Source organism: Hermetia illucens, chromosome 3 (genome assembly GCF_905115235.1).
Source record: "Hermetia illucens chromosome 3, iHerIll2.2.curated.20191125, whole genome shotgun sequence".
Taxonomy (NCBI): Eukaryota; Metazoa; Arthropoda; class Insecta; order Diptera; family Stratiomyidae; genus Hermetia; species Hermetia illucens.
In genome coordinates, this window is record NC_051851.1 from 130,179,826 (window position 1) to 130,205,057 (window position 25,232).

The 25,232-nt window shown below is 43.4% G+C and overlaps 1 protein-coding gene across 2 annotated transcripts in view; it reads right to left on the reverse strand.

The window, feature by feature from the left end:
* Positions 1–25,232, reverse strand: part of LOC119651134 (nitric oxide synthase) — a 359,499-nt gene that overhangs the window by 111,679 nt on the left and 222,588 nt on the right. For both annotated transcript variants that reach the window (XM_038054529.1, XM_038054528.1), the window contains exon 11: positions 1,498–1,642. In XM_038054529.1, the coding sequence (XP_037910457.1) occupies positions 1,498–1,642 (145 nt within the window). The remainder of the gene's footprint in view (positions 1–1,497; positions 1,643–25,232) is intronic.

The following is a 25,232-nucleotide window of genomic DNA, read 5'->3' on the forward strand; positions in this document are numbered from 1 at the left end:
TCTACACCGATTTCTCTAAAGGCGTTGAGTGCGCCAACAACAACGTACTCCTTTCGAAAGTCTCTTCAATCCTTTCACCCCTTTTCATATGGCTCCATTCCTACATTTCTAACCAATCCTGCAGAGTTTTTCCAATTGTTGTTCATCCCTTCCCGTCTCTCCTTCCTCTGGAGGATTACAATGCACTTTTATGGGCCTACATTAATGATCTTCTCTCTTTTCTCACTTGGTTATACCTACATAACGTAGGTATTTCGTCATCGTTGGACTGTGCTTCTTTGCAACCCAATTTAGATGCATTAGTTTGTTGGTGCCTTAATTCAGACTAGAAGTCAAACCCCTGCCAACAGGTATTTCGTACTCTGTCGATCGACACTATGAACTTTCGTTGATGAACTTTATTTCGATCGAAAATTCCGTTTCCTTAATTTGACTTAAATTGGTTTGGAAATTGTGCCTGTTTTCCTGTTGAAACGGTGTGGCATTAATTTATCCGATTCCCCTTTTTTAAAAAGAACTTTCTCCCTCTGGACTATCTTGTTCGACCCCACTCTTTCAGTGTCCTCTACCCACAACAACGCTGAATCTCCCGTGACATATGTACCCTTTTTAATTTCTTTAAATGCCTGGTGAGCAGATCTCACCCCTCCCTCTCCCGTAGCACGGACATTCCCGACGTTCCCTTCTAAGAGCTCGAAACACTCCCTAATCCTTAAATTAAACGGATTTTTGACTTTATATTTTTTGTAATCTGAAACATAGAATTAATTACTCTCTTTCTCCCCCCTCTGAAAAAAACAGTAACTGGAATTTCGACCTTTTGGAATGGAAATATAGGTAAGAAACGAGCGTCATATATATCAGTCCATTACTATTGTCCGAAGCAGTGCAACATGTAGTTACTAAGATCATTTTCACTTGCCTTTAGTCATAAAGCCGTAGTAAAACTAACGACCTTGAAATGTTTAAGAAATCTCTACACAGGGTTACAAAAGAGGCAAGCAAAACTGTAGGAACCATGATCTGGGTTCCAAACTCTACGTTTCTGAGGCTAAACACCTTTCAACCCCTCTCCGGTTGCATTACAAACATTTCTTTTCATTCCTATTTGAGCTGAATACGCCCAGCTAAATAAACATTTTTCAATTAGTCCCTCCCTTTGAGTCTTTCTTTAAATTCTTTTCGAACAACATTACAAGCGAGAAAAAGGCAAACAAACCCGCAGGATATGCTTGCATAGTTTAAGACAGTATCTTTAACACGCAAAACACAATAAACTCTATGTGTGTCAAGCGCAAATGAATACAACATGAAAAGGGAAAAGCGAGTGTAAAACGATGCAACAGGCAGGCGGATCCAAACGGATGACAAGGAGAACTAGCTTTGTGGGCCACAGAGTTTCAAACTTTGGTTAACCTCGCACCGGCTACAATACAATGCCGCTTTTCCTACCTGTCTTCTTTTCTCTGTAATAAACGTACGTAAAAGCTGACTTACCTGAGCGTTAAATGCATGTCCTAGAAGTTCACCCAGCTGTTTAGCATATTGTTCAGACTTTCCGGTCTCCGTCGCGTACAAAACAGTAGCTTTTATCCTTCGGGAAAGAGCACGTCCAAATAATTTCGATGTAAATTTCACAGCCCTGTTGATGAGAAAGAAAAGTTGAATGAGGAGAAAATTACAGAACAGGGAGGGGGAGAATTGAGGTAACAGGTTTTTTTCGAGTTTTCTATTCAGCAAAAGGGTAAAGTTGAGACGAATAGTTTATAATTAATGCTGTTGGGAAGTTCACGAGAAGGAAACTCCCTCAACTATCGATCTACCTAAACTTGAGTTTCACCTGGATATCGCTAACGGCACGTACTACCCCTATTGTCTTGAAAGTACATACCTCCAAGCTTTTTCGCCTATAATCCTTCCGCACCATTGTAATACACATTCATCTCTTGTTCATTCATTGTTATTATTTTCAGAAAATTCTCCCGAAATTAACCTTCTGACTACCTGAAAGCAGGAGTCGCACAAAACATCGAGTCAGAGAAAGGCGGTTTCCTTCCGCCAGAGAGAAAGTAATGATTCTTCACGTAACATCACAAAAGCATCATTCAAGAATGATTCCGACATCATGCCACCACCTGGAGTACGTGATACATGTCCCTATGTTTAGAGGGTGCGTGTAATGAGTTCTTCTCAATGGGAAACGTGTTGTCTGCGTAATTTTCACTTTAGAAAAATTGGAAAATTGGCAGTGATATCTTAAAATAAGGGAAGTAAAGTGACATGAAAGAGAGTAAGGGTGTGGGGTTGACGGGACATATATAGGGTGGAGGTGTATTGTATTGTAACAACGTGCCGTTTCCGCGATTCGGAACCAATGTTTGCCAACCTAATCAACTGTAATGAAAGTGAGGGGCGAGATTAGCATGTGAAAGATATCATTTGCCACTCCTGATTAGATGCAATGATCTGATCTGTAAATTGACTTGATATATTCAGAACTGATTCAAATTTTCTGATATTGACTTTATGAAAATCTGAAAACGTGACCAAAACTGATGAGTGGAACTGTCATCCTATTTTCACTTTTCCGTACAAATTACAATGAGGTATTTCTTCAATCTTCAGGATCATTATACAATATTAACTTATCGTTGCATCGAACTCGCCGATAACCATACTTTACATCTTAAGACCCAATGTTAAGTTAGTTATGTCGTAGGGAATTCCTTTTCTCAGCCTAAAGCTAAGGCAAGTACACTAACTACGCCGTGCTATTAACATAAAATGATGATACCAACCCAGGTACAGGAGGGGGGTTTGAGGCAACGTACTTTGTATTATCCTCAGAGAAACAAAAATAAAATGCTGAGATCAGGGAAAGAGATAAATAGAGTATAGTTGAAGTTATTCTACTATGCTAAATCCTACCTGATCTCTCTTGGTGACAGGCCTCGCGACAGGTCGACCAAGAAAATGCATACAATGTCGATACAAACATGATGATCGGATTGAGTCACAAGCCTCGGAGAAATGCTAGGGCGTCCACCTCTCTCGGCGCGGTAGGACGGGCCCCGGTCCTGTCGAGAAATGGGCAAGGGTTCTTGACGTATGGACGGCGTCAGGACGTAAGGAAGTTAGTCCGAACACAACGAGCAAAACAAATACGTGTCTGCACGCTAAATGCTGGTACCCTAACTGGAAAGACCGAGGAACTCGCAAGAGCCCTTCGGAAAAGGCGCATTGATATCTGCGCTCTGCAAGAAACCCGATGGTCTGGTGCCAAAAGCTGCGACATTGAACGCGAACGCGGTAAAAATGGCTATAAACTTCTCTAGTTTGGTAACCAAGACACTCAATGTGGTGTTGGCATTGCCATCTCAGAGGGTTTACGTGATGCCATTAAAGAAGTCGAAAGATTTGATGATCGGCTGATGAAGCTCACCATTATATCAGCTGATCGCACTATTCACTTCTTCACCGCGTATGCGCCACAGACAGGTCGACCTATGCCGAGAAAGATGTCTTCTGGCAACTTCTCGATGAAAAGGCTTGTCAAGTTCCTGCTGACGAATATATGCGCATTGCCGACCTTAATGGTCATGTGGGTGAAAACGCAGAAGGTAACAGGTGCCATGGAGGAAAGGGGTTTGGAGTGCGCAATGAGGGTGGTAAGCGTATGATCGATTTTGCTGACACCCATGACCTTGTACTTCATGGTTCTTCAAACGATTGTCGCATCTTCCCAAATTTTATGGGGGAAATAGCAAAACGTAAATCGACTATATTCTCATAAGACGCCGTCATTGATTGCAAAGCGGTTTTCTATGAGACCATCGCACCTCGACATCGGCCGTTGATTACCGTCCTCCGAATCAAGTCAGCGATCAAACAGCGTGGGGAACACACTGGCCCGCAGGGCATTAAATGGTGGTGATTTCGTGAGAAGAAAAAAGAAATGATCTCGTTTACGCGATTACAAACCATTACGAATGTGGAAGAATCATAGAATCAAATTAAAGACACGTTCTACAAAGCGGCCTTTCCAATCCTCGCGGTCACCAGACCAGATAAGCGGTACATCAACTGAGATATTTGGCTTTGGAATGACGATGATCAAATGAAGGGCCGTGAACAGAAACGCCTCTACCATAAGCTTCTAGACGATAAAACGCTCGCCAACTGGTAAGTATATAAAAATGGCAACCGCAAAGAAAGTGATCGCTGTCACCCGAGCGGTCCAATCTTTACGAGATGGCGAGAGAGATCTGCATCGACTTGCCAAAAGCCGAAACGAACGCAAAGAAGTGATGCGAGATGCGGAGATGCGTTAGTGATGGGAGAGTTTGTACAATTTGGAATGGGAATAATTACTCGTGTAAACCTCCTCCCTAGATAAGTGGGAGCAGTTGAGGTTCCCTTGAACGATCTCGATCTGCATAGCCTGAGTAGTGAGTGAGTTGGGATGTGAGGAAGTTGAGTGGATGCGGGCTAGGGCAGGAGTCGTACAGCATCTGATTGAAGATGTATTTGGGCCAGTCTTCTTTTTGAAAATGTGTCCCAACACATTTGCGGCGTCAAAAAGGGTGTTTCCATGGAACAGAAATGGTTTCGCATGTAGAATAGTTTCCATTTAGAGAAGTATTTGTAAGGCTCCCCCCTCGGACACCACATTGCCGTGGTAGGGGAGTCTGTAGTACTTTACTATTACACTAAGGGTGTCCAAACATGAATATAGAAACTAGAGATTTGATCTCTCCAAGTGGTAAAAAGTCACAGACTTTGAATCCACCCACGATAATGAGCAATCATGTCGCGGATTTTGGAGACCTCATCACATTCATGCCCCCTTATGGATAAATCTGTGGAGGGTATGCTTTTCAAATCAATAGAAAGCTCGCATTTAGCGCCTACGGCGAAGCCAGCCACAAAGTAAAGTATGCAAACTCCCAATTTGGGAGAAACCCGTCCATGGTATTACAGCACAAATCTACCCGCAAACGGAAGAGGAAGGCTCGGCAGAAGGGAACTTGAGAAACTAAGCAAGGCAGAGTACAGGCTGAATCCTGCTTGTCAAAACCTTCCTCTTCACTCTTACCGGGAGGAGCGGAAGAAAGGGAAGATGATGAAGTTGACGCCACAGGTTTAACACCGGTATGTGGAAATGGACTCAAGCGTCCTGGACACGTGCACCTGGGAAAGCCCCAAACTGGTGGCAGAAGAAGGCACTGCGAAGGATGCAAGGAAGCAGAATCCTCGGCGGAAGGTGGGAAGGGAAACTGGTAACCTCGGTGAAACCCTCACTGGATGCATCAGACTCTTCTGTCCGGCCTACATCCAGGTGACCGGCGGGGATTAGGACCGGTGTGCAGGGAGGCGATCAAATCAACGAGAGAGATCTCAATGAAGCTGGTCCCTCCCATAAGAATACGGACACGAAGTCGGGAAGGGAGAGGATGTATGCGCCAGCTGTAGCCTCAGTTCTGACTGCTGCCGTTGCAGTTTCCTCCAAGGATGTCAAAATGTCAGAAGTACAATTTATCATCCCCGGGAATGCCTCGCGAAAAAGGTTGGAGCCTGGATCGAAGCCAAGATTTAATTTAATTTATCAAGATTCCCGCAATGGGCTGCTCCATTTGGAGTGCACTGATGAGGCTGCCTTCAAGTGGCTCCGGCAGGTAATCCGGGCTTTGAGTTCTGGCGGTCGGCTTAAATTCACTATTGTGAACACTGAACTGCGCAGAACAGAACATGTAGCATGTTATTTACAAAGCCCTCGAAGGAAGGTAGAGGATATCATCCGCATATTAGGTGAACAGAACCCGAGCATGAACTTTGGACATTGGAGTTCATGAACGCCAAGAAGGACAAACCTACAAACATGGAGGGATTCAGTTTATTCCGAATGTGCTCAGGGGAAGCCACCGTATGATAGATTGAAATTCAATCATACCAGGTAACTGTAGAGAATCATCTCCATTTTGAGGGCGAAGAACAATGACGATCTTTGACTCGCACAATATAGAGCAAATGGCACCATCTTCGGTATTCTCTCCCCCAATGGAGCTGCGCGCCAAGGATAGTGCATAGAGTAGCGGAACTCCCATATGGAGGTTCACACTGATGAAGGGACTACAGAGTGAATACTGCTTGTAGCTTCTCCTAAACCATTTACGAAACAGGCGGAAGAAAGGGAAGCCAAAGACGTGAACGAAACTGACTTGGTGCCAGTTCGAATGATCGAATCTATGCAAACTGGACACCGCAAACCAGTGAAGATGTTAAGTGGAAAACAGACGACTGCTTTGCAGGATGAGATGAGACCTTTCATGGATGAGGACATGGCAAATGATGTGCCTAAAATGCGGCTATTCTCAGAGAAATCAAACACGAGGGATCGAGTAACTGCCGGTACAGTGTGGGGGAAACCCCGTCACACGCGGACCGTGGCATACGCTTATAAGAGTTTTTCATTAGTTTATGTCGAAAAACATGAAGATTGGTCACATTAACCGGCAGCATGCCAAAGCCTCCTCCTTTTTACTGGCTGCGAGACTGACAAAGCTTCAGGACTTCCCCTACATTTTTCTGGTGCAAGAGCTAGGGGTTCGATTTAATAGAATCTGTGGCATTGGATCAGGGTCTTCTACGACGAAAGATCCATAAGACCGAGAGCTGATGACCTGAGGCAAGACAGTTAGAGGTAACCCTGATAAGGTAGTTCTGCTCCCAGGAATTAGTTATGGTCATCATAAAATACCAAATTGATGGTGAGAGGAAAAATATCATAGTTGCCTCCGCTTATTTACCTTATGAATCATTGTATCCTCCACCGACGCAAGAACTAAGGGATCTGGTACTGCATGCACAATCAAGTGGTCTTGAACTCTTAATAGGTTGCGATGCGACTGCGCAACATATTTGTTGGGGTAGTAGCAAATGCAATCCAAGAGTAGAAAAGCTATTCGATTTCATCATTTCAGGTGGTCTCATGACGGCAAACGTATGCTGCGCCGACCGTGGGACCGAGGAAGTCAAGTAATTGACCTAACAATCTGTACTTCAAAAGTATTAGAATTGATTAGACACTTGCGGGTGCTAGACGAATTCTCACTGTCAGATCACCGATACCAAGAATTCAATCTGATTATTGAGACGGAACTCTATCTACGAACTGCAGCAGCAATAAGAACGAAGACCGGTTAAACTTCCTTTAGAACGTACTGTAAGGACCTGGAAGGCGAAAGAGAGATTTCAAGGCTGTGCAAAAACCTTGAACGGAATGTGTCGGCCAAGTCGGACTCTCTTAGAAAACCAGATGCTACTTTCACGAGCTCCAGACTGGAATCCGTACAGATTCTCCTGGAAGTATACCATCCGGGAGAACGAGTGAGAGAAGTGGTAGAGGGAGAGTTGACGATTCTTGCAACTCCTTCAACATGTAAGTGTTGCAAGGAATGTGGAAAGAAGAAGTGATTACAAAGAAATATTTTTCTATCTGGAGTGACTTTTATTATACCGACGACATGTCTGCTTTGGGCTATGTGCCTACCTCTTGGCAGATGGTTAAGGTAGTCATTATAATGAAGCCTGGGATATAATGAAGCATGTTGACTTTCATTAAGTGGCTGCAGCCTAAGTGCTTTCCCACGAATGTGACACTCAACTAGTCTCTCCACGCTTTTCAGCAAGAATGAAGTCAAGCTCGTTGAGCTAGAATAGTCATCATCACAGGACTTTTCCTGTGAGACTGCTCTTCATTCTTTGATTTCAAAGATAGAGGGTACAACGCGCTAACGCTAATACGCGATGGGAGTGTTCGTGAACATTGAAGAGGTGTTTGACTGTGTGCTCTTCCAAAAACCTTGTGATGCAGACAGAGCGCATGGTGCACTTCACTTTATTTTAATTAAGTTAATCTATGCTATGCTAACGCAGAGATTACTGTGTGTTCAAGTCGGTGTCGATCGCTATCTAACAGCAGAAGCAACGAAAGGCTGCCGCCAAAAAGGGGTGCTGTCGCCACTTCTGTGGAGTGCGCTGATCGACTCACTACTATGGGGACTGCAAAATTTATCAATACTCGTTCAAGCTTATGCTGATAGCTTGGCTGTGCTTGCTGTTCATCGGGATCTTGGAACGGTGTGTAAAAATATAAAATGTGCCGTTGATTTGGTAGACAGCTGCTACTTCAGGCATGGACTTTCAGTTAATCCAAATAAAGCCCCAATAGTATTATTTACAAAAAGGAGGAAACTGGATCGACCCAGAGATGAAGGGTACAACCCTTCAATTCTCCGTAGACGAGAAATATCTGGGAGTCACTCTAGATAAAAAGCTTCTTTGGGACAGACATGTAGAGGTAAAGTTGAAACGAGCTCTCACAGCTTATGGGCTGTGCAGACGGACCTTTGCTTCGCCATGAGGACTTAGGCTTCATGTGGTAATGTAGATATACATCCCTACCATTAGGCCGATGTTCACTTATGCATCCGTAGTGTGGTGGTTTAAGGTGACACAAAAGGTTTTCACTGTAAACAAGAAGTATTGCAAAGAACTGTGTCTGGATATTACCGGTGCCATGAGCATGACACCTGGCGCAGTTCTAAATGCATTACTCCATTTGCAGCCCCTGGATATATTTATTCAAAGCACTGTAATGAAAGCAACTCATAGAATAATTCGATTAGATCTATGGGGAAACAACGGACGTGGGGGGCAGAGAGCATAGGAAGAGTTATTGGGAGTACTGAATTCAGTTCTTACAATGCTTTCTGATTCTCAGGTCCCTATACATCTGTTTGGTAGAAGATATTAAGTTATCTTGAAACGTAGAGAGAACTCGGAAGTCCCAGAGGAATGCAGGACGGGAAGTATTCTACACTGATGGCTCAAAAATAGAATAGGGCTCTGGAGCCGGAGTCTACCTGTCGAATAAAAACGAGAAGTGGGCCGAAGTATATGCGATCCTAAGGGCGGCAAACTGGGTGATTGTCGATCGGTTGAAGGGCAGGCGCATCGCAATCTGTAGCGATAGCCAAGCTGCATTGAGGGGGTTGAGTAGTAGTACTTCGATCGCTTCAAAAATCGTTCAGGATTGTAGAAACCGATTTAACTCCGCTTCTAGATTCAATATCATAATCAGGCGCATAGGAATCTGCAGTGAGAGCCAGACTTCTCTGACGGCGTTGAGTAGTTCTCTAACCACCTCAAATATCGTCCAGGAATGCAGAAAAAGTTTGAATTCTATTTCTAGATTCAATACGGTGGCACTACTTTGGGTACCTGGTTACTCTGGCGTAGAAAGAAATGAAATGTCGGATGCTTCAGCAAAAGAGGGTTCAGGCGCGAAACCAGCAATTGGAGTATCAGCAGCATGGGCTAAGGCTGCCTTTAAAAACTGGGAGCAAACTTCCCACAATGACAGGTAGCCTAAATGCTGTTAGACACACCAAACTTTTCCTGTCAGAACCAAACATATATACCGTAAAATTAATCCTGTCGAGAAGCGGGAGGACTTGTAGGAATATTGTAGGCATTCTGATACCCCATAATTCAGTTGTTATAAATAGCATCACATCCACTAACGGAAATCCTGCGATATGTTAATGAACCCGGGATATTCCGTTCGATGGATGTGTCGAGTACAATGGACCACCACGGCCTGATTGCTCAGAAACTATAGCTTCTTCCTCCACCACAAACATGCATTTGTAAAGTTCGTTTGGGTAAGAAGTGAGGCGCGCTTTAGGAGGAATATTTTCAGTGAAGGTACAGAAGATCAGGTCATCCACATATTGGAGAACTTGGATGGGGTTTGGATGTGGTGGTAGTCTAGAAAGCCGGCGGTGAACAAAGAGAAGAGAGTAAGAGAAAAGACTGATTCGTAACGATTAGTTTTCAGAAGTGCGAATGGATAGCTTAAAGACTAGTTCGCACTGTCATACGTAGTCGAACCCCTTCATTAGTTCGGGGAAACAGACGATTGTTGGAGTTCACCGGTGTATACCTAGAAGATTTTAAATGACGGAGGAAGATTTTAAATGGCCGAGCGTTTAGGTCGGTTTGCAAAGTGGAAGTCGTGAATTGAGTTATTGGTATCACCGTATTCGTCTATATGGGATTTTCTAGCCCGCTCGAAAAGTGAGCAACTTTTGTTTGTTTAGGATGGGCACAATATTTATGTCTTTACCATGAAGATATATCTTGGAGTTTGGCAATGTCTGAAGGAATGTTTTGTATTCTTACCTATGCACCACTTGCTTATCAGTTCGTCAGTTAACAAAAAGAGAAAGCACGTGCATAGATTGAAAGCTATGACAATTAACTATATCAGATAAGAAAACGAATGTTTATGTTAACAGATATTTTTTTATTATTCGTAGCGACAGATACAGAACATTGCAAAACCGAATATTTCTGAGACAGCGGAATTAATTAAAATGCCTAATTAGATCCATACCTCCATATCTACTCCAGTGATAATATCGGAAATATGAAAATCAGGCAAAAATGAATTCCTTGCGGTCGAAAATTTTCATGTTGCTCGGAATTAAGTGCCTGACGAACCCATTTCATATTTTTAGATATTGTGGTAAACGCGTAAAGGCGAAGGCTTCTGTGACTTGCCGAGCAAACTCCATATAACCAATATGGTGGGTTGGCATTGATAAGAGGACATCCAGAATCCCCATAGTATATACTTTGGTTATTTGATGTGATACAGGTAGCGAGTGGTATATCTTTTTCGCAAATGCTACGCTTAACGAAGAATTTCCCATAACGCATCTTACCGTCAGCTTTCAAGTGAAATGTGTAACTTCCAAATCCAGCAGCAATGCATGGTCTTTTTTCCAACAATGTACTTCCTGCCAGAGGGATTATGGAGACATATTCAGAGAGAATGAATTGTGCATCTGCCTTCAAAACCGCTAAATCATGATTCCGGTTGGTGCCACCATTTCGAAAAAACGCTTCAGGATGCAGAACCACAAGAATTATACTCCGAGATTGCTTGTATTTAGAAACGACTTCGTCAGATGAATTTGTATTAACAACGCCAGCCACTATACCGCATTTACATGGATCCACAAAACAGTGGGCAGCCGATAAAGCATGTTGCGGTGCTATTAAGGAACCTGAACAAATGGGAGTTCGCCAAGTCCAGTCCGTAATCGCTACAACAAAGGGAAATTGTCCCAGACTTGCTAATGTACCATTAAGAATACGATGAAATTTCGTCCTTTTTGCGCCATCTACTGCGATCTGATTTAAAATGATGACCAATAGTAACCCGATAGACCTCATGACAAACGACAAGTTCAGCAATTTTCCAGAAATCCAGATTGTGAAACTTAATCCATAATAAAACGAATTAAACCGGTAAAAAATAAGGTCTACATAGGCAAGTCTAATCCCGGATTATCTGTTTAAAAGTAACTGATTTGGAACTAAAAATTTAACTGATTTCATGCGGACGTAACGTGCATTAATAAAGTCTTGACAACGTACTATTTTTGACATTGACAAATTCAATTCATTTCGCTACAGGCATCAAAATATCTGAGCCAGAAGCAAAACCTGATAGTTCAGCAGCGATCGGAGAGCACGGAGTTCCTCTTGAAGTTAAGGAAGGACATTTGGTTTTACAAAGACTAAATTTTATCATTTTCTATGGTGTACTGTCATCTGATATTTTCTACAACGTTTTTGGTGGTAAAACTAATAGACAAGTGATTTTCGAAAGGTAATGATATTATCAATTAGCAGGACTAGCCTAGTTTTCGATGGGAGGAGAGGTAATTTATTTAATTTGCTGACTCGATTTCTTATGGTTTGTTTCTCTATTAAATATAAAGAGAAAGGTTCTGTGTTGGGTGGCCTATTAACCTACCATTATCCGCCGAAGGATGGCGGGTATTGCAGTATATGCCTGTGGTGGGAAGGAAGAACGTAGCTATTGTGATATCTAGTGTTACAATGGAGATCGCGGATATATTTGTCCAATAACCAATACAGTGGATCGCCACGAACTGCCAATATACCTCACCCTCTGCCAATCTCCCTCACATCTCGTACTGGTTGATGACAGCAGTGTGGAAGGCGGCAAGGACTGTACCCAGTCCTTTCTATGAAAAATAGAAAGGCGTCAGGGCCCAATGGTATCCCACCAGCAGAACACACCGATGCTCTAACAGTGGTCAAACCTACTACTCAGTGCATTAAAGCTGGCCTGGAAGAGGGCATTTTTCCTTCTCGATGGAAGGTGGCGTGGCTAGCGTTACTCAGTAAAGGGAGGGGCGACCCGGAGCTGTCGTCTGCATACCGACCACTTTGTATATTTGACACTATCGGGAAAAGTGTTTGAAAAGCTCATCAGAAGTAGACTCACTGAATCGATACGTACTGGGCGAGACTGGCACCTACGGCAGTTCGGCTTTAGAGCAGGGAGTTCTAGAGTGCATACTGTCATGCACGTCATGGATGATTCTGCAAGTGGGGACAAACAGTCTCCGAGCTCGATGGGAGGTGTTCCCCCTAACGCTCGATGTCAGAAATGCCTTCAATTCCGTAAGATGCTTAATGAATCACTAGAGAGTCAGAGGAGGATGGAGATTACATCGGGGGCCGCACAGTGCTCCATCCTAGGGCTAGACCTTTGGAACGCTCTTACGATAGTCCGAAAGGACTCGATATACTAGAAAAGTTAACGCCTGAACGGTTATGTAGACGACTTTGTGGCACTTGTTGCCGCAAGCACCGTCAAATAGGCGCAATGCGACCTCGGAAAATTGATGTGACAGGTACGCGGGGGATGGATGTTCATGATTTCGGTCTTGCAAGCAAAAAAACCAAAGTTCTGCTTCACAGCGCGGAGATACGGGTTGATGCTTTTGGAAAGGAGGATCATAAGCACCTTGCGCAAGTACAGAGACTGGAAGCTTCGCGGGCGGCGTGATGATGATCGAGGGAGTGATATCCGTTGTCCTATTTGCTAAGGAGCGTAAATCTATATACAAGCGACAAGGTAAGAGGCTCATTGGCAACAGGTGCGTAGCTGAATCGGAAGCAACTCTTAGGTGGACACCAAGATTCTGAATCTTATCTGCACAAAATTGGGATTCGTCAACAATTTTATTTACACACTGGGGAGCTCTCTCCAGAGAACATTGTCGGGGAGATGCGCTGACAGGTGGAGTCATTGCAAATTACGTTCAGGTTCTTCTTAATGCAAAGAAAGAAGAGCTTGACCGGTGGATGGGCACACTTAGAGCGAATTAGCAATCCACTTACTTCTCTCCCCTCCCGTTGGTGAAAGGAGTTCCCTGATCTGAGCATCCTCAAGGCAAGAGAGCTCGAGAGGCTAGCTTGAATTGAAGTGACAAAGGGTCCTAGGCCAGCTCTCTGAGCTGGCTTATTAAATGGATTGAATGCAAAGCTGACCACCGATGTATGCTTTTCAAGGAGAACGAGGGCATACACAGGCAGGGGCAGATATGTTCTTAGAAGAATACAGCACTCTTGAAGAAGAGGTCGAATTCTTCCAGACCAAAATAATTTGGGTTGACAGTTGCTATGCTGCTCCTAGTGCGCCAATGGCATAACCTGACAATATGTAAGACATCTTAATTGGAATAGCAGAAGTCTAAACTCCTATATTGTGGGCTGTGTATACGTTTTTAAAACGACCTATTCGTCAGTCATCATGATATAGTGGACTCAACTAACTGGTATTGTGTTTTTGCAAACACGGAGCCATTTGTGTTAAAAGAAAAGTAACCCGATGGCATCTGCGATTAGCCTGTTTGAGAGAAGTCATCATAGTCCATTGCAGCAACATGGAGAATGTCACTAATCACCAACGGACTGATGAACTATGATACAAGTACATCTCAGTTAGCATCGGGGTCCCTACTTATCCAAAATATTTTCTACTTTATCTAGAATACTCTTACTGCGTAGAGCACTGCAAATACACCCTGCTAATGCTCTCAGAAGTTTTCTCTAGCTCCATGAAGAGCAGGTAATGCGGGAATCTAAATTACGGACATTGTCATTGACATTTTCATCTTGTCAATATAAGAGGTTCTAAAACAGTAATTAGCCTCTTCTTTCCCGATCAAACTTTCGGAACGCTTTTTGATACACTAGTGAATTATTTCAGCTACCACCTAAGAGACAGTAGTTGTCACACTGAACAGGAATGCATTCTTTCAACCGATCATTTCTTAATCAACCCCTAAGTTCCAGCATGCCTACTGGCATTAACGATGACAGAGTTGTAAGACTGCATTTATATCTTTCTGGTATAAAAACCATGAACTCGGTTTAACGAAATCTGTGGTACTTATCTTCTACCATGAGAGATCCCCAAAACCGAGATCGCATATCCTGACATTGAATTGATGATAGCTACAGTAATCTTATATTATAATATGTTCCAGATTAATGTTAAGAGGAAGATAGTCATAGTTGTCTTTCTGTACCTACCCTGTAATTTTCTATGCCATCTACCGCTGCAAGAACTATGGTCTTCATTTCATAAAAGGCATTGATGCTCACCATGTTTGTTGGGAGAGTAGCAAATGCAATCCCAGAGGAGAAGCCATTTAGTTTCATCACTTCAGTTGGTCACGGGGAGGTGCCCCGACGATCGTCGCGCCGAAAAAATGTAACTAACAATGTACACTGCAGGAAAGTCAAAGTTGATAAGACACTGATGGGTGCTAGATGAAGTTTCACTGTCACCCCACCGTAGCTTAGAATTTGGTTTGGTTTTTGCGGACGAACAAACTCCAATGGAAAGACAAGAAACGAAACTAGAGAACGAATTGGGCAAACTTCAATAAGCTTCTTGGTAAATAAGTGTAGATCTAGCATTGGAAGAGATATTTGAAAGCCCGTTTTTGTAATGCTACTGATTCTTAGACATCCACTTATCAGTTTGATAGAAAATATGAACTTAGCCTGGAACGCAGAGAACCAGAAGAATGCGTGGTAGAATGTATTGAGGTCTTTGACACAGATAGCTTAAAAACGGAAGAGGGTTTTGCAGCAGGAGCCTACCTTTCGAATAAAAAGGTTGGCCTTTTTCCTGGGACAATATGGAATGGTCTTTCGAGCTGAAATTTGCGTGATGGTATGGGCAGAGACCTAGGTAATTGAAGTGGAATTGAAGCATAGGCGCGTCGCAATACGCAGTGATATTCGAAGTGCACTGAGAACGTTAAGTTGTTCCTTAATCACCTCAAAAATCGTTCAGAAATGTAGAAGTCGCTTGAACCTAGGTTCAACTTGCCGAAGCTACTCTAATTAACTGGCCACTCCTCCTCCTCGGACAGCACCTTTTCGTGTTGGGGGAGCCTGCGGTACTTTAGTACTACACTAAAGGTATCCAAAAACACAAAAAATGGAAGCAAAGGATTGTAATTCTCCAATTGGTAAGATGTTGAGAAATCAGGTCGTAACCGAGGAACGGATTTTGGAGGCCTCACCAAATTCATGATCTCCTACGGAGAAATCTGCGGCACCCTGGCACCCTACTTCAGTGGAAAACTCGCATCCGGTGTCTAAGGCGTGGTCAGCCGAAAAGGATTGTACAGCAGCTCCCTTAATGAGGGGAACTGGAAACCTGACTACGGCTGGTCTGTCGATGACATTATTGCCTAACTCTTCGAAAAAACGGGAGAGAAAGGTTCGGCATGAGGAAACTTCAGCCGCAAAGGAGACTACAGGCCTGCCTGTCAGATCCTTCTCTCTGGTCTAACACCGGTATGTGGAAACAGTTTCATGCTACCCGGACACTGTGAACCTGGGAGGGTTCCCAGCCGACGACAACGGAAAGCATTGCGAAAGAAGGCGAAGTTTCTTGGGAATGAAAACATGGGCGCTGCTACACCATCAGATGCGGCGATATCCAAAGAAATTGGATGCAAGAAAGTGGAACTTTCGGAAGACAAGCTCGTAACCCCGTTAACGTCCACGCTGAACACAGTAGTTTGCCGCGGTTTTCACATTAGACTACACTTATGACTACAAACATAAAGTTAATCAAATTAACCTGCAGCAAGGCTGGCAAAGTTGCAGTATGGTCCATCCATATTTCCGGTACAAGTGCGAATGGTTCGATTCAACAGAATCTGTGGAATTGGCTTATTCAAGGGGACTAGGACTTTGTTAGATGAGATTTATTCGCGATCGAGATCCACCGTCCTGATATCAAATTTACTAGAACCAACCTTGCTGCGACAATTCTGTTCCCGCGACCTTGTTGTGGAAACGTCGTCGTTGTTGTCTCTGCTCACTTACCCTACGATTTTTTGTGCCCTTCGCCGACGTAAGAACTGCGGGATCTAGTGGTATATGCAGAATCAGGTGGCCTTGAGAGTTGTATTTGTTGGGGCGGTAGCAAATACAATCCTAGAGGAGAGAAGCTGTTTGATTCTATCACTACAACCAGGCTAATGGCCGTGAACATAGGGTGCGCCCCTACGTTCGTTGGACCAAGGAGAAGTGAAGGAATTTACCAAGCAATGCACATCACAGTTGTTGATTAGATACTGGCGAATGTTAGATGAATTCTCACTCTCAGATTACCGTTACTTAGAATTTAGTCAAACTATTGCAGTCTATAATACAACGACAGAATTTTAAGAAAGCGGATTGGAGAAAGTTCAATGAACTTCTTGGCAACAAAGCGGAGTTACCTACGATAATAAGGACTAATTTGGCGATAAAATATTCATTGGAAACTCTAAATAGCACAATTTTAGAGTGCTTTAAAGAAGGTTGTCCTATTTCCCGAAGCCAACGCGGTAAAACATGCTCGTAAAACGTCCGAAACGAGGCTTCTTTAGAGTATACAACGAGGAACTGTAAGGTGGAAGGGAAGGGCTGTGCAGAGTGCTTAATTAGGATGAGTTCGCCGAGTTGGACTCTCTTAGAAAACCGGAAGGAACTTTCACGAACTCTAGAGTTGAGTCTATACAGACTCTCTTGGAAGTATACCAGCCGGGAGAACAGGTCATAGAAGTAAGAGGAAAAGAATTAGCGTTTTTCGTAAAGCTTTCAATACGAAGGTGCTGCAAAGGGAATTGGAGCACTGCGAAAGAGGCTGTTACCAATGAAAAGGGGACAGCTGCAATACTATCCTTGGAATACTGCCAAGCACCTGGCATGGATGGTATCTATCTAACGATGCTAAAGGAGAGTATAGAGCACTTAGAGTAACTTCTAAGGAATATTTTTCGCGGACATCTTGCTCTGTTCTATTTGCCTTCCTATTGGCAGAAGGTTAGGACAGTATTCACACCTAAGCCTGGAAAAGATGTCTACTCAAATCCAAAGAACTTCAGACAAATCAACTTAACATCATTTTCACTGAAATGTCTGAAGAGAGATCATATTCGTGGGAAGGCGCTAAGGGCACTCCGACTAAATGAAAACCAACATGCTTGCCAGTGTGGAAAAGTTCTGTGAGTCTGTTCTTCACTCTTTGGTTTCAAAGATAGAGGACGCAACTCTAAAATACGAGTCCGCGGTAGTGGTGTAAATGGGCGTTTGAATGTGGGCCCTTCCAGAAGCTATGCGATGCCGCCAGAGAGAATGGTGTTGATGAAACTTTAATTAAGTGGATCTATGCTATGCTACCGCAGAGATTGCTAGGTGCTGAAGTGAGTGTTGATAGCTACCCAATAACGAAAGCGACGAAAGACTGCCCTCATAACATAGTTCACAATTGGCTGATAGCAGTGATCCGAGGTATTTAAATCACTCAATTCTGCGAAGGTCGCTAACAATGTTAGTGCCTGTTTCAATGGAATCGGTCGTAAAAAATGCTGTTTTACTTAGATGAAGTCCAAGACCGTATTGGAAATCAACTATGATATGAGACGCTAAGAAAACATCATCTGCATAAAGCAATGTATAGGATGCTGGACATTGGATGTCTCGTACGACAATGTCCATAATAAGAAAGAATTCTTCCTTGGCAAAGACCAACAGAGACACGAAATGATTTTGATATATCCAGCGCACTTCGGACTTCACTTTTCGGTTCGAGGTAGAGTAATTTAACCCTGCGCCACTTCCTCTAGCACTAAGTGCTGTCGCAGTGCATACTAGATGAGTTTATGTGACCGAAAAGCGTTTCGCCTTTTCTAAAGCCAGAAATGGTTTTCCACTTGTCTAAAGTAGTGAACCCAGTAGTACCCAAACTGCATAAAAGCAACTGAAACCCTGTAAAATCAATGTACTCCAAAATTTAAATCTCTATATTATACGACGGGTAGTACAGGTGCCAAGGCGAAACTTGGATTGGTACCCATGAAGGAGTATAAAACTTGAGAAACGCCTGCTGAATCAACACCAATAGCTTTACTTCCAAACACTATCTCCACCTTCACGCGGTAATCGCTGGGAGTTTTTTTTAAAAGCAAAACTGCATACGAAGAAGAATGAAGGTAAACGCCTACATACGGGACAAATTATACCAACTGGTTTTCCAGGTTGGGGATTGGGTAGAGTCAGCAACCCTGCACGGAAAACCCAAGTTACGAAGCCACGGAACGAGCCTCGGACAGGATGATTTTGCAACCACGAACCCGCCGATAAAAACGGAACAATGATTTGCGCATTTTCTCATGGAACGTGCGCCCCCTCTGCTGAGATGGAGCTAGCCGATACCCTGTCCCAATACGGGGCCGATGTAACAGCTTTGCAGCAAATGCGTTGGACATGGACCAGTTTATTGGAGAAGAGCCACTACACTATATATTATAGTGGCCATCCAGTAAACCATGTGCTCGGAGTAGGTTTCTTAGTCAACCAAAAAATTAAACCTGCTGTTATCGGCTTTGAAAATATAAGCGAAAGGCTACGTTTGCGAGGCAAGTTTAGAAATATAAGCTTCATAAACGTTCACACGCCTACAGAGTCGGAGAAGGATACCTTCTGCGAGGCAATTGAGCGGACCCTTGAAGCATGTCGCAAGTATAACATCAAAATCATTTTTTTTGAGAATTGTGGGGTCCTAAGTCCGCATCAACTTTATGCGGGACCGGACCAACTGGGGAGCAACTTACTTCCTTTTTTTTTGGTCCACGCGGGCGATACTGACATGATGGTAAGAACAACCCGAGATGTACTGTCCGCCTTCATCCAGATCGAGCAGGCGACGCGAGATCTTGGGCTGGACGTTAATGAAAGATGAAGTACATGGTGGCAACGTCAGTGTCAAAGGACAAAGAAGCAAAAACATCGAATCGCACTGGTCAAACGAAAACAATAAAGATAGAAGATTACAACTTCGATACCGTTGAAAATTTCTCCTATCTAGGGTCGAAAATCAGAACCGATAACAACTATGGCGATGAAATTCGCGCACGATTGTTGGCAGGCAACAGAGCGTGTTTTAGTTTACAAAAACTGTTTCGCTCGAAACGTCTCACCAAAAGGTCAAAGCTACTGTACACGACAATGATCTTGCAAGCCATTATGTATTCCTCGCAGACCTGGGTTCCTAGGAAGAAAAATTGCGAACTTTTGGCTGTGTTCGGGAGAAGAATCCTCCGAAGAATTTTTGGCCCCCGTACATGAGGCTGGACTATATCTATGATAGAAAAGAAAGACGAGGTTAGGACACCAGACAGCTTTTAGAGATATCGAGTTGGTGGACCTCAGCGAAAGACGGGGGTGCCTAGATTTCCTTACTAATGCAGGCCTAGATCGGATCCTGGTTGTTATACGCCTCCCACGAGCGTAAAATTTCAAACTAAGGGATGGTTGAAATTGACTAACCGTTGTCAATACAATCTTTTTCAGATCAAATTATTTGGATAAATAGCACTTTCAAAAGCATTGGGTAATTGAATAACCCGTTCACCCGGAACTGCCATGGACTCGAAGTTCCTTACATAAGGAAACACAAAATCTTTCATACCTGAAGCTTCCAGCCCCAGTTTCCCGACTGATTTTCTGGTTGATTATATTATCTAAAGTTTATTAAACTGAAAAAATGAAACTACAAATTTTATTCAGTTTAAAACTATAGTTTACAGAGCTTCAATTAATCAATTCCTATTTAATAAATATTTTGACCGAGAAAACTACTCATGAATAGAAAAAGGATTCGTAATGTTGCTCTCCATAATTTGTCTTGACCCGAAGGCATGTACTCGATACCGGTTGTCGTATGCAGCCATTTCACATGCGGTGCTACGTTGACATATACTCCTGCTTTATCGCTAGATGCGAGCCCTACCGCTACCCCATAGAGGACAGATTGCTTATAATTAGCCTTAATAAGTCCACCCCCTACATCTCCCGCATGCCAAGGTTTATTAGACCGATAAGCGCAATACTCATTTGATTTGTTCATATCTCCGCACTTCTTTCCGTCTAATTTAAAGCGATCAAACATAAGAAATGCTATCGGATTTTTATCACCAAGGGTACTGAATCCCATTGCAAGGCATTCCTCTCCACCTATCAAATTATTTTCTGCTAAACCAATTATCTTAGTTTTGTCCGACAACGTAAACGACTCCACCACTTCAACAACGCCCAAGTCGTGATTATAATTCGGTGAGCCATCCGGATTAAGTGCTTGGGGATGCAGCGTGATTTTCTTTACACTCCTGGATTCCCGGCTAGGTGCAAACTCATTAACGCCGAGGTTATTGTCACCGGCTATTACGAACCTCTGAAATTCGCCCTTAACAGCATGTCCTGCAGTTACAACATGCTTTGAAGTAATAAGAGATCCAGACACGTAAGTGAACCGCCCTGAGGATGATGAGTATGCTATGGCAACTATATGCGGAAACTGACCAACTTTAGCGACACTCCCGAATCCCTTCCGCTCCAGCCCTGAATAATTTAGTTTGACTTGATTGAAGATAGTTAGAAATGCCAGCCAAACTATCTTCATTTTAAATTACAGAAAATATATAATTAAATATAAAATAGAATATGTGGATTGTTGTTAATTTGGAATTTTCTTGAGAGGTCACTGCATTCTTTGTGTTTTTAAAATTCAACCTAAAAAAGGACCAACCGTTGACAACGAATTAACTATCAAATTTAAAATAAGCGTTTGACTTAAAATATTTCGCAGCCGCCTTTTCAACTTCCTATCCACTGGAATTAGCCAATTAGAATCAATCAAGGAACCTCGCCATTCCTGCAGATAAGGGATGTGATCAGGAGAACTTAAAGTGCTTTAAGACTTTAGGGAACACACCCATCGCCACCATTTGTGGAAAGCCACTAAAAAGATTAAAATGCCAACGTTCAGATAGCCCCGCTAAGAAGTACCACAGAAAAAACTAGAAGTAATGAGGGCAAAACCAAAAAAAAACCCATTTGCAAGAAGTATTTCAAGCAATCGACGTCTAAATCCCCTTTAGACTTCCCAGATCTTTAATTAGCACCAAGCTGGGCCACCTACAAATTTCCCTGAAAGATGTTGAAAGCATCACTAAGGAAAAAGACAACCCTAGAAAGGCTCCGGGGTACATTTTAGTTATTTCTTTCATGTCAGCCTTCCGGGAGCCAACCTATCTCCTTTTGGGGTTGATTAGTGGCTCCTTAGGAGCCAAGCCACTCATCTCCCGTTAGTGGGTGGCGCCACCCACTACTCCGCTACGCTGAGGAGTTGAAAAACCCCTTCCCGAATCCAGAGTGTTATGCGAACTGTACTCGTTGGATAGTTCGCAGTCGAATTTGAACGGAGACTCAGTGATACCCGGTTGCCTCACTGAGTAAGCCTGACCTTACTCTACTACGTTGCACGGCGGAAATACAATAAAACAAACGAAAAAATCAAACAACAAACAAGGAGGATTCCGGGGGGGGGGGGGAAATTACAAACTGCAACAGAGAAGTTGGAGGGCCAAGCACTGAAGCCAAGGTCAACACTGCCACACTGCAGACCCTACTGTGAATGCCACAACCAAAAAAAGTTCCCGCTCGAAAATAAGGGACGAGCAAGGGTATATCTCAATTCAGCATATGAGACATCAGGGCGGAGCCACATCCTTGTGGCGTACGGGCTTAATAGTATCTGCGTTATCTGAAGAAAGCCTGAAACTAGAGGGAGAGAAGAAAACTAAAGGCAGACATTAGCGAGAAGTAGCGGAAATCAGCCCGTAAAAGGGAAATGCTCCCAAGAAACACAAATCCGAGCCTAAGAGAGGGGAAATACCGTGGCGGTCGGAGGTGAAGGCGAGGAGATCCACCGTTAGCTATGCTAATGCGGTTAAGAGCATTCGGCTAGCCATACTGTGAGAGTATTTCCGGAGCAAATAACCACTCGTGAGGAACAAGGAGTGTTTGACGTCCTACGTCGTCATCTACAGGTGAGTAGTGACATCAGGAGCGAAATAGAGCTATTATAGAAGCAGTAGTGGAAGATCTCAACAGAGTCATCATTGACGCATATGAACCCGGCTGTTTGGCTAAGACAGTCGAGTCATGAAAGGATGCGCCCTTGTGCAACAGGAACCTAACCAGAATGAGAAACGAGGTAATAAAATCTTCCAACCGAGCGAAACAAACCGGGAACTAGCAGAGGTACAAAAAAGTACTGACGACGCATAGCAACATCAACAGGATAGCAAAATGAAGTAGCTTCAGAGCATTCTGCGAAAGGGTAGAATAAACCATAGAAGCATCCAGGCTATGTGAAATTATAACCAAAGACAAGAATGACGAGTGCAAGATACATATATTTGCCAGAACTTATTTCCCGTTGTCCTACTTCACGGTGGAAGGCAATAACATTCTGACTGCCACCTCAACAATGGACAAAAGGAAAAGAAATGAGAAGTAGAAACTATCGAAAGAGGTATGCTCAGAAACTAGAGGAAAATTGGCAGTGAAAGCGTTTAAAGTACTATTCCAGAAAGACCTAGAAATTATCTTAGGATATCTTCTAAGAGGGATAAGGCGCAGCAGAGTATTGTGATATACATCAAGGGCATCGAGACGGACAGGGGTTCGATCCGGTTACTTTCCTATACCATCAAGATTTTGGAACGCATTCTTCACAACCGTATTCGCGAAATTGTTGAAATAACCATGAATCAAGCCGAATGTGTCAAGAACTGCAGAACTACTGACGCAATTCACGGTGCACGGTTACTCATGGAGAAACACCATGAGAAGCATCGCAATCGTTACATTGCATTTCTGGATCTACAGAAAGCGTTTGACCGTGTGCCATACGAACTCATCTGGTATGCTCTACGATAACACTTAGTACCAGAAGAACTCGTGCGCTGGGTTCAATTGCTCTACCAGGATCCGAAAAGTAAAGTTCGAAGGGTGTATCAAAACCGATTCGTATCTCTGTTGGTGTTCATTAAGGAAGCGCTCTTACACCACTCCTCTTTGTTCTTGTTGTGGACATCATCACACCGAACGTCCAATGTTCAGTGCCCTATACACTGCTACTGTTAAGGATCTAAACCCCGCGCACTGTTCCAAAATTATCCGTAGAGTGTTGATGTGGTCAAGGCAGGATAATACAGAGCGGAAGCCTGATCTAGGTCGATCAAGCTTTCGAAATGTTGATTGATGCATTCCAAGATTATTTTAGTTGTTATCATTGCCACCGCAGGGAGCCTCCGATTGTCACATTCAAAACAGGTGTCTTTCATTGGAGTCTTAACGATCATCTCCTTCATCCCGTAATAGTGGAAGTAGCAGATCCGCAGTAATTCCAAGTGCAGTCATAAACAATTCTGCGGGAGACTTTCAAGCCCAGGGACTTTACTCCGTTTGAGTGTATTGATGGCTGGATCTCTGTGCTACTTGAAGGAACAGTCTGTATCCGCATGTTACGATGACTACCCATTTCATCCACAAGAGGGAGACCTCACCGGATGTTTTACGGCTAAGAGCCGCGGTGAAGTGTTCTTTCCACCTCTTTAGTTGCTCGTCGTCTTGAATAAGGAGTTAACTTCTAATATTTTTCACAAGACCATTGACAGATTTGCGACCGCTTACAAACTCTTTTGTGATGGGGTATATACTTCTGAAATTATTGCGTTCTGGGATATCTTCCTGCTCCCTAATCAACGCAATAGAAAATTCCCACGGCATACACTACGCTGAAGTTCCCAGGATTTCGGTCGGTATCGGAGCTAATTAAGTCCCTGGCTCCGAGCGGGGATAAAAAAAAAAGAAATATAAATGAAAACAGAGTTTTTACTTTTCGGAAATATTTATTCTACACAATGTTAATTGACAATATGAAGTGACGGATGATTCGCGGCAACTAGGCGAGATGTTATTTTGATTTCCTGTATTTATTCATTTATAAACGCTGATTAAGCGTCTGACTGCTTGCATTTTTCCAGAAATGCAGCAAATTCTTTCCAGGCGGTATCTTGTTTCATCGCGTCTAAGGTGTCTGTATCTGGCGGATTAGATACAGGCACGTGTAATCTGTTTTTTTGATTTATGTGTGCTGACGCATCCATAACTAGCTAGAGCGCGTTAGGACCACCATTACTCACAGTTCATGGAATCGCTTTCACGATCCAGCCAGTCAAATCTTATGACACCCCTGCGGAATGTGGAATGTGCCGTCCGGTTAACTGGACGATATATTCGGTCGGCATTGAACTTGAGGGTCGCACCAGGTGTGGAATTTTTACGCGGGTTGACTACTTTGATCAAATGCTGAACAACCAGAACATCAGCGATTTGGAGTTCTCGCCAACTGAAGACCACAGACAAACACTGCCACCACCAAGTATAGAAGAAGCAGTCTGTGAAATTCATCGGCTAAAAACCATAAGTCGCTAGTAGCCGATGGAATTACAGCCGAATTGGCTAAATGTGGAGGCGACCCATTACACCAAGTGGTTCATCAACTTGTGCTCAAAGTGTGGGACAGCGAATCAATGCCTGACGGCTGGCAAAGAGGCATTAATCGTCTCAATTAGAGAGGTATCACGTTGCTAACTACAATCTGTAAGATATTCTCCTCTATCTTGCTAATCCGGATAACCCCAAACGCTCAGAATACCATTGGTCCATACCAGAGAGCAACCAAAGAGCCCCAGATTAGATTTTCTCCCTGTGCTAAGCGTTGGAAAAACTGTTGGAATATGGACACCAGTTGCACCATCTATTCATCGATTTTAAAGCCGCCTGTGATAGCAAAGCCAGGTTAAAACTGTACACGGCCATGAGAGAATTTGGTGTCCCGACGAAATTGGCAAGAT